Source organism: Sinohyriopsis cumingii, chromosome 2 (assembly GCF_028554795.1).
Source record: "Sinohyriopsis cumingii isolate HCF-2022 chromosome 2, ASM2855479v2, whole genome shotgun sequence".
NCBI classification, from domain to species: domain Eukaryota; kingdom Metazoa; phylum Mollusca; class Bivalvia; order Unionida; family Unionidae; genus Sinohyriopsis; species Sinohyriopsis cumingii.
In genome coordinates, this window is record NC_142962.1 from 62,866,626 (window position 1) to 62,884,140 (window position 17,515).

Here is a 17,515-nt window from a genome sequence, read left to right on the forward strand (position 1 = left end):
AAAGAACCAAGTAGCGGGGACATACTCGAGGCCAATAGCTAATTATATCTAAATGTCGAAGGTGTGCCCACAAATAAAACTTAACATCATTCTAGAATATAGATATCTGTAAATAAGTATGCAATTTAAGGACATATATGTCGTCCCGTACTTTGTCGACAATTTCCGAGCAAATGGAAATTGGAGATGTTCGTTACGTTTCGTACAAAGAATTTCTAATTGCTTTAGTAATTTAACGTATTTCATTTTAACCCAGAATTTAAATGAAAATTGAAAAATATCTTTAGTAGTAAATTTATCACTTACCTTTTTCTGGACAGTATTTGGGAGTATTTGGGTACATTTGGGCAGTATTTGAGTGTATTCGGGCAGTATTTGGGTGTATTTGGGTAAATCGTGCATCCGCCAAATGTCCTCTCTCCTTTTGTAAATTTGGATAGCCGTCGACCACATAAAAAAATACCACTTAATGGTCCATATATCAGCTCACTGCACCCGTTATAAGTGATTTAAAATAAAATTATATGTTTTTTTCCTTTAAAAAAAAAAACGACATGATCGTCCACAGAAGTCCGGGTAATAGTTATGACGCCAGGACTATACATGATCCGCTTCAGCTCTTTATTGGGTTTTATAAAGGCCATCAGGGTGATACGACGCTTTACTCTAAATTGCTATTGAGTAAGGCTTCTTTATTCTAACAATCTTTTCACTCACATGCCGCCATTAAGTGTTCAGAAGTTTAATATTGAAAATTGACATATTTTGAGAAAAATACATCATAAAAAATGTTTCCATCCTGGCAGCAAGTGCCGGTATCTGTAGATCCACAAATGGCGCAATATCAACAACAAGCGGGGATGTATCAATGGCCAGGAATGTATTCCGGTGGTTGGGCTCCTCAGACTCAGACGCAGACAGGGGTTTCCATGATGCAAGGCCAGTTTGTGCCAGCAACACCACAACCACCACTACCAGGTGTTAAGGAGGGAAGTCAACCTGCTCCACCTCCCCACCCACCAGATCAGCCACCACCTCCAAAGGATGACAAACCACCGTTACCCCCAGATCCACCACCGCCAGATGAAAGCAAAAAGGTAAGCTGCTGCGTGATTTAAAACCATACTGATACAGACTGTTGTCTTTAAATCACATATATGTTTATAAAAACAGAAGATATTGTGTAGGGTTAAGCTAGACCAGATTATTAGGGGAGAAGTGACTTCTAGGTAGTCCAAAAACTAGTTCTACAATGTAAGACATAGCACGTTGTTTTTGTTTAATTGCTGTCTTACTATCCAAATAACGGGCTTGTATAGCGAATAATCAAAGTTTCAGGAATATCTCACATTTAGCAGCTTATATCAACAATCTTCCACTAATTTATGTGTAATTAATATACTTACGCAGTTTTTATTCTGGCAGAATGAAAATATGACACTAGCAATTGGACGCATTTTCATGTTCTGTTGACATACTTTTGAATTTGTTGCAATGCAAAGGTAGTCGAGGTATGCCGAAGTATGTTTAAGTAGGTTCATGTGGTGGATATGTTTCTTGAATGAAACGTTGCTTTACAGTCCCAATAGGCATATATATTTTTATTTATTTCATTAAAGAATAATATTTCAACTTAACCTGATTTTGGCATTCCTGACTTGCATGGCTTTCCAGCCAACTGAAATGTAGGCCAACGAAACTTGAAAACAGGTCCATTTCTTTTGTGAGAATTTGAATTTATTAGAGAAAAGACATAAGGGTAAGTAAAGTCTGACTAAAACAGTATGACTTTACTTTGCAGAAAAGTGTTGTTATTTTAGTTGCCAGTTGTGTGAGATATTCCTGAAAATTTGACTTTTATTACGATGTTAGTCGGCATCAAAACATGCTACACAGTGCTGTTAGTTAGGCGGTAAGACCCTGACGCCCAAAATATAAATATCAGCGTTGAGGTTTTACAAGTTTCAAAAGTAGATTTCCACTTATTTTTTCTGACATTACTGGTAGTAGTGACCAACCATGCTGGGCCATATTTCATAATGAAGTTTTTACCCTCCAGTCAGTTCCGGCTATCAGATGTTCCATGGTAATTCATAAATTTATTTAGATTGACCTTTGTATATGTGGATGGTAAATAAAATCCTTCTTGTTTTGATCCAGAGCATTAAATCCTGAGAACACACTTATTTTTAGTATTAATCCCTGTCAGAAAAGAACACTAGTATATCCATCATTTACTGACCTTTTATTAAATTGCTGATACATGCATGAAAAGCAGTATTACTCCAAGGCAAGAGTAATGCGTGGAAACCTTCTAGTGAGGACTATATCACTAGGAACTGACTGATGCTTGCAACAGAACAGCGGTTAAGTCATGCTTTTACTCTGACAAAAGTTAGATTGCCAGAAATGTGTTGTTTGTAATATTTTATTAATATCAAAATCACAACTGAAATATTTGTGAATACTTACTCAGTGCTCAAGAAATCCGTTGGCCTGATGCCTGGAGCCCTTCTGATTTGAGATGTGGTCCATCCAGTATTGTCATTGAGGTGCTCATAGGGAATGTCGACGAAAAAAATAATTTGTCTGGGAAAACATTGACTGTGTTGATGTAATGCGGAACTTTATTTCAGGATGTTGAAAGACTATTAATTATTAATATTTATCCCCATGTATGCCCCATTAACTTTATGAAGAGTGTCCTCTTATCATACTTCTACTGAGAAACCCTAAACTTTGACTCCAAAGCGAAGCATGTGATTTATGAATGGGGATATTATTTCCTGGGTAACTAAACTAGTTCTCACATGGTTTTAAAATACATGTAATTCTAAAATACCATTTTGGATAGAGTGCATCCCCTAGGAGTGTAAAACTGAGGGTAAAAAAAAAAACCTTTGGCGTCAGAACTGGGGGTCAAATGAAAAATTTGGGGGGTCGAGAATATGCTGACAAATTTTCATCTCATCCCTAATCTATTTTACCTGAACATATGAAATTGCAACGTGTATTGCATGCTCACTTTATCTCAAACTAAAATTAAAAATCAACAAACAAGCTCAATAATCAAACAATCATTTTAATGCATCTGAAAGGAAATTTACACTCTTGCCATTATTTTATTTCTTCTTAGAACATATTTCTTGAAATATGATGCAAACTCTTGCTTGTGAAAGTCAAGACGTTTGGCTTCATATCTAACAAGCATTTTCTCATAAAGAGACTTCAGTGAAACATTGTTTCTTTTGAGTGAATGTATAGTATTTGGAAGTGGGATGGTCATACTAATAGCAGCAAGCTGAGCAAAGTTGGGAAAGTATCCCTCCTTCTTGAAGAAGTAGTTCACTGATTTCAGCCACCCCCTTCTCTTTATGTTTTGAAATGTAGCGTTTGAAGCAAAGGAAAGATGCCTTGGTTTTCTCAGGGTCAATCAGAGGGTTTTCCCCTGTTCCGAATTGTTCAATGAGCCTCTCCAAGGACTCGGAACCATGGGTTCTTATTTCTTCAGTGCCTTGAGGTAACTCTCTAGGATTGAGTACTGTAGAGAGGTCTTTCAAAATCTGCATATCACATGGGGAGAATCTTTTTCTCATCTCTGATTCAACACATGCTACAAACTCTTTTCCGAGATTTTTGACACTGTTTAGTACGCTGATGTTGTACAACTTGGTATTTTCCTGACATGTCAAGTTGACCATTTAGTTCAGTCACATGTGGTGTGTATCCATCTACATGATCTTTGAGTGTTTCCAGAGTAACATCAAGTATATGTTATACCTGATCAGTGTCAGCTACCTCCTTATGAAATATTTTGCTGCATCTGGTTACCTATTGAAAGACATCAAGCATTAACATTGTCTCTGCTAGAAACTTGCATGTATGTACCTCAGCTAGGATGCCTTTTGTTTTTGAAGCATTTGCAGAATCATTCTGAGCTGCTTCTTGCTCAGGTGCGAGAACTATGCATCCCCAACAGCTCTCAATGACTTGCAGAGCATCATGGTGAGACAGCCATCTCACCTGGGTAGGTTTTTTGAACCTTTTCGCTTTCTTTCCCATAATCTGGCACATGTCTCTTATTCTCTGATATCTACAAGCTGAATATGAAAAGATGTTGTAGATTGTGACCGAAACAGACTGGTACTTTTTCGTGTATGCTGTGCTTGCATAAGTCCAATATGCTACCAAGGCTAATCTATGAACAATACACCAGACACTCACCATTCTTTTATCCTTCTCTTTCAGCCGTACACCCACTCCAGATTTTGAACTCATCATTACATTTGCCCCATCAGTGCCCAAACAAATCACCTTCTTAATATCAATCTCGTATTCCTGAAGAATATCCATTAAGGCATTTGTGATTATTAAAGCATTTCCATCTTGCACCTTCACGTTAGCTAAATATTCAGTGTTTGCCTTCCCACCATAAACAGTTCGACAAAATATAACCAATTTTTTTTGCACAGTAATATCCAAAGACTCATTCAGAAGAATGCCCAGGTATGGGGAAGTATGGACCCTTTGTTGAACCCTCTCCTTGCAAACTAGAGAGGCTGCTGCCTGCATCTCAGACACAATCCCATGCTTCTTGTATGTCAGGGTCTCTGTCTTCAGGGCTGAGCAACCATTGTCCCTCTAAAAAAAAAAGTAATAAAAACTTTCATATCATCCTATCACAGAGCACAAGTCAGCTGATATGAGTTTACTAAGTATTGCAGAACCAATGTTAATCCCTTCAGTCAGAGTTATAGTTCTTTAACTGAAAATTCTATTTAAAAAAAGTAAACTGGAGTGGACTGACCATTTGACTTTATAAATTAATTCGATCTCAGGTAATAAGACATGAGACACATACACAGACACATGCAAGCAGAAAGAGAGAGCGAGAGTATTTTTTTTAAACCTTAAGTTCGATTAAACCAGGAAATTGTCAGTCTGGAATATTTTCTCAGCACATATTTACCGCCGTTCTCATCTGCGCCATGAGGCTATTGTCAACCTGCTTTTTGCATTTTTCTCGGCAATCATCCAGATATCGCTGCGAAATAATTCCTTTTGTGATAATATGTTCCCCAGATTCTTCATGGCAAACAAGGGCAGACAGATTTTTGATAGTTCTTTGACCCAGTCGCAAAAGGATTCTTCACTTTGGAAGTCTTTGCATTTACCCAAACACAAGTCAAGCTTGTCATTCCAGTAGATAAGATGTATTCCATCCAGGGGAATTCTTTCTTCCATTTATCTTGGCTGATGATTCTTGGTACATGTGGTTTTCCTCTGGAGGTCTTTTTCTACTTAGAAAAGTATCAATGTTCCTTTGCTTCCAAGTCATGCTGCTGAGCCTGAAGGAAATCGCGTAATCGCAAGATTAGGGGAAGCTATTCCATCATAATAAAGCCTACACTAGAACCAGACTGGTATGAGCTCACAAGATATGGGGAAACTACTCCATCATAAGAATGCATACACTTGAACTCAGACACGATGCCATCATTTGTCCACTGCATTGGAGATTGAACACGTGTACATTATGGTAATAAAAAGTGTGCATCTGTTTTTTAACATGCATATCTAACGCACAATTGTGCATGAAGGGAAACACTGGGATATTTAAAAACAAATGGGGGGGCACCAGACAGATGCCCCCCCGCCACTTATTTAAAAAAAAGATAAAAGTGTTGTTATGTGTTAGTGTTACTCCCAAAGGTGTATATGTTTGTTTTCTTTTAGAAAAGAATTTTGATCAAAATTTTAGTTTAACTAAATTTTGATGGGGTATTTTTTGTCCCTAGTGTATTCTAAAGGGTTGTTAATCAGATATGGGGTTTGATCCCCTATTTTTGGAGTTCCTTCCCTTGTTTGTCTAGGTGATCTTTGCCAGAGATCTCCTATGTCCCATGTATGTTATGTGTGGCATTGCTATATTGTATGTGTGCTATATAGTCTGTATGTGGAGATGTCAAAGCTTCATGAGATTTATCCCAGTTTTCTTAATTTATCATGTATATTTGGAATTTGTAAGTCCAGTTTAGTTGTTATTTGTTTAAATTTTATTTATTAATTTAGAATTTTGGCGAGTAAACGGTGTGTGGGTCGTTATCAAAAGAAAACCTAGTGTTCTATGTGAATGATCACATTGTGTCGTTCCTCGCATTAATCTAGTTTTATCGTAAGTAAGGCAGGCTGTACCCGAGTGTGGATCCACATTTTCTTTATTTAGTTTTTTCACCTAGCTCGGGTTAGGCTCTATCTTTTTAGTATTTATCTTCATTATACTAATAGAGATCTGAAAGTGGTCAAAATTGGTTAGTCCTTATGTTAGAAAGGGTAACCTTATGTTAATCCCCGTGCTTATGTTTGAAAGTCCATATACTTCATGTGGGTTTTTTTGATGCTTTTTCACAAGCCTGTTCACTTTGCATGGCGCCTTGTGACAAAGCCCTGCAACGTCTGTGCATCATACTTCATCCACATGAGGGTTCCTGTATCCCTCCTAGCTTAAGATTTTATATGATTGATGATCTTAAATTTAGAAGGAAAAGATTTTAATTGTGTTATGTTAGTATCCCTAATCTAAATAGTTACCCTGTTAATTGTAGATATGTTGGTTAGAAGAAAATAGATTAAAAAAAGGCCAGAAGGTATAGAGTAAACATCAGCATTGTCATATTCCAGTCAGTTTGAGGATATTGCATTCCCGACAAACTCATGATAAAAGCAGCTATTTTGAGTCAAAAGATGAGGTGAGGGTGAGGTCCTGTGCTCATGCGTGGCAGTAACACACTCATATTTAAGTGCCAGAAACCAGCCAGAACTGTTCCAGTATTTGTTGTCACCTGTGATGTGATGCATGGCTGCCTAATGGGATTAAGCTAGCTTGTGTGCATGACAAGCATTATTGATTAGTTTATTGTTGTAATCTGGAGGTCAAATGCAGAATGTTTTTTGAGGTGTTAATGGTATTAGAGTAATCAAAGGTGGCCACCTTGGTTTTTGAGTCTTTTATTACAAATAGGCTGTCCTTTGGTATAGTTGAGATAAAAATTAAAGACCAGCTAAAATGATTTTGGTGAAAACACTTGAGTAATGATTTTGATTTTGTCTTAATGGTCTTGTTTAATTTATATTGTGTTGTTCAAGATGTTTCAAGTTAAAGTTTAATATATAATAATTCGGGGGCCCCGAGTGGCCGAGTGGTCTAAAGCGTTCGCCGTTACGGATCACTGCCATCTCACCTCTGTCTGCGCCGGTTCGAGTCTCAGATTCAGCCAATGTAGATATGTGAGAAAGCATGCCAGTAGCTTCTCGTGGGTCAGTGGTTCTTTCCGGGGTTTTCCCGGGTTCTTCCTCCACCATTAATACTGGCCGCCATATATGGCCTATCGTGTGCTGAAAAATGGCGTTAAACCCCACAGCAACAACAACAACATATAATAATTCATCTGTCCCTTGCTCCCGCTTACTCAAGTGTAGTAAAACAGTGATTAAACATATCAAGTGGCACCTTTAAACATCAGAAGTGTAAACAAACTATATAAATTTAGACAGGCTTCAGATGTTAATGAGCATAATCACTGTTGATCTGCTTAATCTGCCAAGCAAAAAATGACATTGCTAGAACAGTTAGACAATGGCTGACCTCAGGACCTGAGTGAAAACATTGCTTTACAAGATCCAAATAAATACACAAGTGAATTTAATATGAATTTTTATCTTTTCATATTTAAAATGGAGCAGTTTTTGGCCATATTGGAAATTGGAATCATGGCTTGTGGACTTTGAGTTAGTGATGTCATATTTTTAAAGTTGCCAGCCCTGGTCCTGTGTCTACAAATTTTCTCTGGGCAATAACTTATTTTATCCATTTACTTAATAATTGTGTTATAGACTGAACTGTGTTATATCCAACCAAGTCATTTAGATGAAAAAAATGATGCTTGTATATAAAAAAAACAGGGTTGGTGGGTTTGGGGTGGATAAAGGTGGGTGCAAAATGTGCTTTTGATTAAATGAAGACAAAGTAGTAAGGTGAAACAATTCATCGACATATCAATGCATTTATACTTTTGCTGAAACAATACGAATATCGATACAATAAACGATGAATTGATACAAACCGATACTACCATATGCATGTTATTTTAGATTTCAGCAGTCATGACTAATTATTTTGAGTTGCCTTGTTATTCTGTAAAATTATAATTCATCTGAAACAGCATTTACAGTCAGAGGCATGCATGTTTATTAGTAAAAATGAAAAAGACTATTTAGAATACCCATTTGCAGTCTACAAGTTAACACATTGACATGGTTCATAATCTGACCCCCCCCCCATTTCATGCTAATTATCTTAACCCAGAAGTATGGTCAGCATATACTATACATTCCAAACTTGTTCTACATGTATAATGAAGTACTTTACTCATTTAATAACTACTTTCACATGGAGTTTCTACTTTGAATTGTAGCTTGATTCTTTTGGTTGATTTGAAATCTTTGCTACTGGTTTGTTGCATGGTGAAATATTTACATTGAATTCTCATTTGTGGTTATTGCTTGTTCCATTCCAGGTTAAACAGTAATTACCAATCAGAAATCAGTGTAACTTATTCTCTGCATGACAAACAAGAAGTATCGGCAGAGCAACAGAATCACCTCAGGAAAGTTATTAGATATGTCAAGTACTTAAACGTAATGCTGTCAGAATACTCCATTGTTCAAAATTTGTATCAATTTGTGTGCTTGGAGATCAGAGAAACATGAGAACTCCTGCAATATCGTTGAAAGTCCCACAAGTGCTTGGCGAAGTATAGAATTTTTATTTAACCATTCTTGTCACGACATCTGGCAGATTTCAAGCTTGTACAAGTTAAAAAAAATTGTAGAATAGGACTGGGTGTAGTCAGTAGTTTTCCTTCTTCACTAACAAATACAAGTACCTGTGACCCTTTACTCTTCAGTAAGTAAAATGCAATATATTTTGTTGGTATTCAACCTTGTTCCCATGCCCAAATTTGTTCTAGATGAGATTTACTTGGCATGAGGAAATTGCATTATTTCTTCTGTTTTTGAAGATAATATCATAATGTCTTCCACATGTAACTGAGACACAAAATTGATAATGACATGTTTTCAAATCATTCATGTTGAACAAAACAAAGGGTGTTAAATGGAGACACCATTAAATGGTATAAAACGTTTGATAATAATGTAACCAACAGGTAGTTGGTTTGAAAGTAGTGTTGTTATCTTCTCATCAATGAGAATTGCAGATAAATATATGATAGCTATATGCCTATCTGTAGTCTGCATACTGGAAATAAGACCAGAATATCAGTATACATGAAAGGGCACCACCTGCTTTCCAAAAGATGGAAAGACCATCAAATTCATATGTGTATACACAACACAGGTGTATCCTTTCACCCCTACAAAGTAGTCTGAAATACTTTTGTCTATTGACAACTTACATTTGTGTAGTACAATCCATAATCCACTTAGTACATGTATATGAAAAATCCTTGAATTCGAGTATAGATCACATATTATTAACTTCATTTATCAGTCACATCCCATTAGAAAACAAGTACATGTAACACATAAAAATGGTAGTCCTCATTTGATGTATATCCGATTGACACTAAACAAGTCATTACAGTATTCATTGTTGCCAGTAGTATGTGGCTATAGTTGTTTATATGCTACATGTACTTAAATTGGACAAGATTTTGGTCAGCCAAAGACAGCAATCATCAGAGATCTTGGAAACGCCTAATTACATGTATTTGGACGCGAATTTTTGATTTGGGACGCAGAAAATCCCTGAGGCCGGAGTCCTCCGTACGCATGTTATAGGTGTGCGGCAAATTTCAAAGACTTGGCAGTCCTGCTTCAGCCACCTGCTTTGTGGGAAAATGTGTTGATCAGTTAGCTGTGCTGATATTTACAATGACAGAATTCAGTGACTGAAAGACCACTTAATGTACATACATGTTGCCATTATAAGAGTACATCAAAAAGAACATGATGCAATAGCTGGGCGGCAAGATCAAAGGCTTTGACTGGCGGCCGGATGCGAAAATGTACTGATATTTACAGTGATTGAATTCAGAGTCAGAAAGACCCAGAGATACATGTGGTCATTTACAAAAGTACATCAAATAAACAACTTTAGCTTTTGTTATTGTCTTCATTTCTGAATGTATTGGAATAAGTAGTGCATGAGAATCAAGACATGTTGAGACTTAGACAAAATGCCATTCGTAAATTTGGATATGTATTTTGGGGTTAAACGGCAAACTTACGAAGATTGTAATGAGATTCAAAAGAGTGCTAAAGCTGCTAGAATTGACAGTTCGGATAGGACAGTAACTAAGTGTAAGAAAGTGTGTGATGCATAGCTTAGTGTTTGGAATAAGTCCTGACTTGGATTGACAAAATTCAGTATCACTCTGATGGACGATCAAGAGCTATTTAAGAGGTACATTGACTGACCATACTTTATTTTATTAAATGCCCCTCGCCTTAGCCTGGTTAGTTCTTGTGTTGTAGCGAAATGTATTCATCAAGGAATCAGTAGCTAGGCCTAGTTTTTATATCAAATACGTTGACAAACGACCTCTTGCCCATTCACAAGCATTATGTTTTGATAGCTGATTGACCATTAACCCTTTTCTGAGTAAGGTAGCAACTATCAATTTCCTGCATGCTATGCTTTGATGATTAAACATACAAACTTGTGTTTTAAGATCAGAATCGGTGATCTGGATAGATATTAACTGCCTCTTATACACTATTTCATCATAAAATTAGTTTGAAACTCTAAGTGAACCAGTAGGCCTAATGGGAAATAATGGCGGACTTCGCTAAGTCTGGGATGTACCAGTTTATTAGATTGTCTGTTTTCGTAAATCATCAGGAAAATATTTTCAGAAAAATATACAGATCATTGAAAGCAAAGCCAATGTATTATTTTATTAAAGATTTAACTTTAAATGCAAATTATGTAGGTCAGAAACATATGGGACAATGCTATGTTGTGGAATTCGCGAGATGCGCTTTAAAGGAGACCAGAAACCAATGGAAATATAGAATAATAATAAAAGTACTATAGCAGAAAACCTTATTCTGAAGTATCATCTGCGACCGTAACGCCAATATTTAAATATTGGCATATCTTCTAGGAGCTGAATTTCCGTGACCTCGTATGCAAAATTTCCGCGCCTATTCGGTTACTTTCGGGATGTGACGTCATAGTAGCGACTCGGCAGCCCAAGTGGGAGTTGCCAGAGTAAAAGACAATACCGTTTTGTGTTCCTTACGGGTGTAATAGAACATTAAGAAAAGCCTGTTGACATAAAAAAAAAAATCTTTTCCGAAAGATAAAGGCATAATGAAAGATTGGGTACATTATTACAAACGAGTCGATTTCAAAGCAGCACCATACAGCACTATGTGCTTGTTACATTTCTCAAAGGAATGTTACGAGAGGGATCATGAAAAAATAGCAGCTCAAAGATACGCAAATGCTAGGCCTAGACTAAAAGTTGGCACTGTTCCAGACATACCTTTGGACATTTTAAATCCTGGGAAAAGTGTTAAATGTGTGAGTTACGAAAACGGGCAGAAGGACGAGTAAGTGACCACAAAATGCAACAATCAATCCACATCTTTTATCTAAAAACAGCAGTGCTAAAAACAAATCTGATAGCCCGACATCCTGGGCCCCTTCTGGTTTTAGTTCCGGCCCATCCTGTATTCAAAGTGAGGTGCCCGTCAGGCTTGTCGAAACAAAAATTGTTTGCCTGAGGAAACTTTGATCGCGCTGGTGAAATGAGTAAATGTATTTTCAAAATGTTGACATACATGCCTTAACACGGCACAATCTAAATCAAATCACCACTGTCCTAGGTGAAATTTAGATTTGATTTTAATCAAATGGAAACTTTGCTAAAAATAAGATTCTAAACCTGTCGTGTTTCGAGAAAACACAATTTTCAGTAAAAATTAAAAATTTATAATAAAAAAATGCATTGTATACATGTAGTATGCATAAACGGTAATCTGTAATAATTGGAACTGATATAAAACTATTCCTTGGGCAGTTTAAAAAGCAGCGATTAAAAAAAAGAGGTCAAAGTTTCACATTAACTGTCTGACAATAGAACGGGGGGTGGGGGTGGAACTGTTGACCCCCCCCCCCCCTTGCCCCAATGTGCGACCGCCCATTTCACGTGCCTTTTCTCCCTGTGATACGCCTTATTATTCGCCCATGACAAGCCCCTCTTGCATATTCTGGTCAGTTCTGGCTAAATTGCAAAATAGCTAAAGTTTTGATTTAAGTACGCAAATGATAAAGCCGGTGTGACTAATGAACATAATCCTTATCCTTGCATTGATCTTGTGAAAAGGACTGCCCTTCGGACATCAAAGAAACCATGTTCGACAGTGTGTTTATGCGTAAGCACCAGCAAGTTGATCACCAAATAAACGATGCCTATTTTGTTATTACTTACGATGCCATAGACTTAATTTTAACAGTTCAAATATGCAGTCACAAGTTACTGTACTTGTGGCAACTGTTTTTCTCAGGTTTTATGCCCCACCTTATATCCTTAGGTTTAAGTCTTAATGCATGTAACACTGTTTGCTGAATAAAATATTTATTCAGAATTAGTTCTTTAGGGCCGCATATACTGCATGGTATATTTTGTTTTATTCCTTGTAATTTAACCATGATAATTAAAGTTTTCATATACGGTAGAGGAATGTCAGGTGTTAACTGGCCGAGTTTCTTTGGCGGAAATGGAGATGCGATTTTGTTTGCAGTGAAAATTTCAACGTGATCATTCATTTAAGCTAATTGGTGACAATTTTATTCTTTTAATTTTTTTTAAATACTATAGTACTGTTGTAGTTGTTTAAAAAATCTGAAATTCACTTGAATAATGTTTACTCTTCACGTTCTGTTTACTGAAGAAGAAAAAAAGAAGAAAAAAAACTGTTGTATGATATTAATTATTTCGTCCAGTGCCGGTTTAGACGTGTGTGCGTGTGATTTGAATTTTTAACGTAGCTTTAACAATTTTTCAGTCATATCGCTACGATGTCTGCAGTGTGGCAGTTTAGACTATGGATTGCATACGTTATATTTAAAAATGGTTTGGGGTTGGTGTTTTTAATTCTGACAAATTAAAATTGACAGACATAATGTAATAATCGTGACTTCGCTGCGCAAAATTGAGAGATATTACGAGATCGGGAGGTAGATGAGGAAATACCCCCAAAATCGGGAGGTTTTTCTCCCGGCTTGACAGCTGACAGGTATGAACTGTCCGGGCTTGTGGAATTTCATTCAGGACTTTAGCTTATTTAAGTCACCAGCTCGGGGCCTGTGCCTAACAAATTTCTTTTATCACTTACCAGTACAGTACATAAACTGTTATATCAGATTGCAGATTCAACTTTTGAATGTGCAACCCAAATGTGGTCTCCTGTCTGCCTCGCTCGCCAATGTTTATGATTGTATTCGAGGACCGGCTAGTATAGCGTCACGGTACCACGTGATCTGTCGTCTCATCAAAACTCGGAAAAACTCGGCAATTTACGGAATCGTGGTATCTTCCACGCAATATAATCACTACCCGCTTACGATATTTAATTTATAAACATTGCAGTCGAATTAAAATCTGTAGAGAATTACATACGTAAAAGGACAATTTTGATTTCTAGTCTCCTTTAAGGTCTAATCTGTTTTCCGACCTGACACGTATTTGCGAAAATACAGGGGGAAAAGCAAATAAGATACTATTTAACCATTGCCTAAAATTACTACAAAGACGTAGACAAATAAATAAACCATAAATTTGCAATCCTGTCAATGGACTGTTGTAATGAAGCTATATTAAAGTGAGTGATTACAATACAAAAACCTCTCCATCTAAAAATAGATGCACTCATGTCTGTGTTGATTCTGTAGGAAAGAAGGGACTGTAACTTTTGATGGTGGGACTCCTATTTTTACCAAAATGGGAGTCCTGGACTCCTAGTTTTAAAATCCTAGTGAGACCTCTGTATCATCTTGCCAAGGCTACCCAGGGGATGAGGCTATTCATAGGCAAAAGAAAACGTGAACATTTTTGAAAGTTTAACAAACATGTTTGTGTGATACCCCATCTTCATTTAAATTGATAGCCAAATATGTTTTCACAAAATTGTGAATTTAATTAACGTTTTATAATGCCTCTGTTTGCAATCATAAGCATAAACTTTTTCCTGCAAAAAAGAAACTTTTACAGCACAATAAACGTGTTCTACTCACTTTGGAAAATACAACAATCCATCAGATTGCTTTTATTTAAGCTTGGTGCGAACTTCCTTGATGCAGGTTTTTTTATTGAACACTGTAGTCTTTCTTTGATGAAGGGTGCATGTGTTATTGAAGCCACTGCTAAAGAGCTGCTTTGGAAGATCAAAGAAATGCCCATTTTTTATTGCAGCAATATCAAATAATTCTAGAACATTGATTGAGACTGAATTTTTTTTTCCATTTGCTTAATATTTATCCAGAACATTGGGTACTTGAAAGGTAATCAGTTTTCTTTGAAGTTTTAGCAAAACTCTTTTTCTGGGAACATTTTAAAAAAAAGAATTGGCCGTCATTTGGTTGATTGTAGCAGATACTGTTCCTGTCTTCAAAGGTTGGTCGATTGTAGATGGTCCTAGTAGCTTGACTATTGGCGTATATCACAGCATACAGTACTCAAGCAAGATGTCAGCATAAATGGATTATGTTATAATAATGCTTTGTTAAGATGGTTTGTCAATATGAGCAGAGAATTTGTTTATGTAACAATAGATAGATTCCAGTTCATTTTATAAGAAGTTTGCGGCTTCCTTTCATGGTACCTCTGAATTTCTCCACTTGAAAACCAAGATTGTATATACAAGTTTAAACAGCCAAATACATGTATGTTGCCAAAAAAATCGCCAGATGTTATATTTTGTCGCCAGTAAGGAAGACTACAGCAGTTTGCAACATTTGTAAAGCCCAGCACAATCTCTGAATAAACTTTGTACATGTTATTTTTCATACTTTTGAGAAGAAAAAAATATTCTTTTGTGTACAAGATAAATACATGTATATGAAATTTCAGGATCCATGCGACAAGTGTCTTATGTTGGAATTTATATGGGATCTCTTCCTAAAATGATAAAAATTGTTTTACATTAATTTTCATAATTTTAAGAGAGTAAAAAATATTTAGTGTGTGAGAAAAATACATGTATATGAAGTTTCAGGACCCACGCCATGATTGTGTTATATTTAAATTTATGTTTTTATGGAGCATGCTATGGCAGGGTACAGTGCAATGCCAGGTGTTTACTTAAGTTTCTTTGTGTGAATGGAGATGGTAATTTACTTCCAGAGAAAACGTCATAGCATTTAAATGACCATACTTGGGATTGGAACTAGTTGTTGATAATTTTATTGCTATGGCTTATATTTTGTTTTTAATGATATTGTAGGGATAAAAATTAAAAATTTACACGCATAATATTTAAACATAACACTTTATTTGCTGGAAAATAGTTTAGTTTTAGTGTGATATTGCATTGAATTTGAGCCTATCAGACTGTTGTTCTCCAACAAACATTTCTGACTGGTTTCAAGTGTTGTTCATTTATACTTTAACAACATTCCTGTAGTTTATTACATGTACTTCAAATTAAAGCTAAAAAATCTGAATAGGAATTCTGTTGCTATTTTAGCAATTGACTACATTTTCAAAAGGATTAAAGTAAAGGGTACATTCATGCAGAACTGCCTCATGTTCATCATTATAAAGTGTCACATGCCTTATTGAGTCCTGTCTTTGCATACCAGTGGAGATCCTTTCATCAAAAACAGGGTTACATGTCCATGCATACGTGTGTTTACATACTATATATATATATATATATATATATATATATATATATATATATATATATAGTATCATTTTACCTTATTGAGCCATAGTAGCTGTTAGAACTCTAGGTCTTAACTTATTAATGTCTGGTCCCATGCTCGTGCTTCAGGCGGTAGTACCCTACTTCCGAGCTTTGTATTGTCCAGGTCACTTAAGATATACTAAAGTGGGTGGTATTAAAGAAAGTAGACATAGCGCTACAATAATACCAAATAATCTACTCGCATTAATACAGAGAGAAAAACATTTTTTTAGACCAATTTTTCTGCACCAAAAATTCACTCATTGTTGGAATTGGATTTTGTGTTTGGGTTTTAGACTTTTTGACCTCAGCTCTAAAGCAGACCAGACTGAACTGCAAACAGACTGTTGAACTTTTGCAAAAAGTAGGATAATCTGGGGGTGTGGAGTAAAAAGTGGCCAGCACATAAAAATGATGGGTCCAAAAGGACTTTTACCCTTCTGCACATGTGCGAGCGAATGATGCTTCCAGCACAACTAGGCATCAGGCTAAAAGGAAATCTCTTGGAAGCCGATTATTGGGATGTATTCAGAAGTAACCCTCAGAATTTCTTTCCTACTCATATTTCAGGCAAAAATGATTAAAAAAATTCTCCAGAGATTAATGAGTTACACTGTGCAACAGAAATAAGCCAAACCAACAAGTTTAATAAAATCAAACAATTTATATCTCTGAGTCACAGAGTGAAAACTTTATCAACACTTAATGTATTATGACTTAAATCCCAAATAATCCTAAATCTCCTATCAAATATCCATAAGAATAGATTGTTCTGAATGAATTCCAAATCTTCATTGTCCTCAGTGATGTTATCTCAAATGTCTTTGAATGAGTTCTCAGTAATTCCAAAATAATATGTAATTGAATGTCATTGAGCCTGTAGTAATTCCAGTGAATAATTTAAATAAATAATTCCTCTTGAATTATGTCTAAACATACCTGTAAACTATGATCTTGGATTCCCAGACTGAAATAACAAAATTATTTGTTTACCACCAAGTCCCTGTATGAGTATATTTTCTTGACCTTGATGTGAGTGATTTCAGTGAAAAATTTCAATCAGATTGTAAGCAAATCTGTTTTAGAATGTTCTAATCTCAAAAAGTTATGTCAGTATATTATTTACAACTTACAATGATCAACAATAGTTGGCTATGTAAGCATGTTGTTTCCAAATGACTACTATCTTAAAGTCAATCTGTAATCATTGACACAATATACACATCCTAGTAGCACAGTTGGTGGATCATCAGATTCATAATTATAAGTTGTTTTTAAGATGACTGGATGCATTTTGGTATACTTGCGTATTGTCACCATAAGATGTATTACATTTGACATTTTTAGTTCTGTCTTTTAAAATCAAGTTCTGAAGTCTATATTTTATTGTCTCTCATTTTTGCTTTATATCTTGTTAACTGTTTGAGGTCCAGGAGTGAGCCATGGTATAATTGTATTTCTCCTTTTGATTGTATCAAATGTATCACAATCATGGTTTTAATGTTAGGGACTTGGT

At 35.9% G+C, this 17,515-nt stretch overlaps 1 protein-coding gene across 3 annotated transcripts in view; it reads left to right on the forward strand.

Annotated features, from left to right (window-relative positions):
- Positions 1–683: 683 nt before the first annotated feature.
- LOC149805040 (uncharacterized) overlaps positions 684–17,515 on the forward strand; it is a 123,074-nt gene continuing 106,242 nt past the window's right edge. For all 3 annotated transcript variants that reach the window (XM_089946800.1, XM_089946792.1, XM_089946806.1), the window contains exon 1: positions 684–1,097. In XM_089946800.1, the coding sequence (XP_089802926.1) occupies positions 789–1,097 (309 nt within the window). In that variant the 5' untranslated portion in view covers positions 684–788. The remainder of the gene's footprint in view (positions 1,098–17,515) is intronic.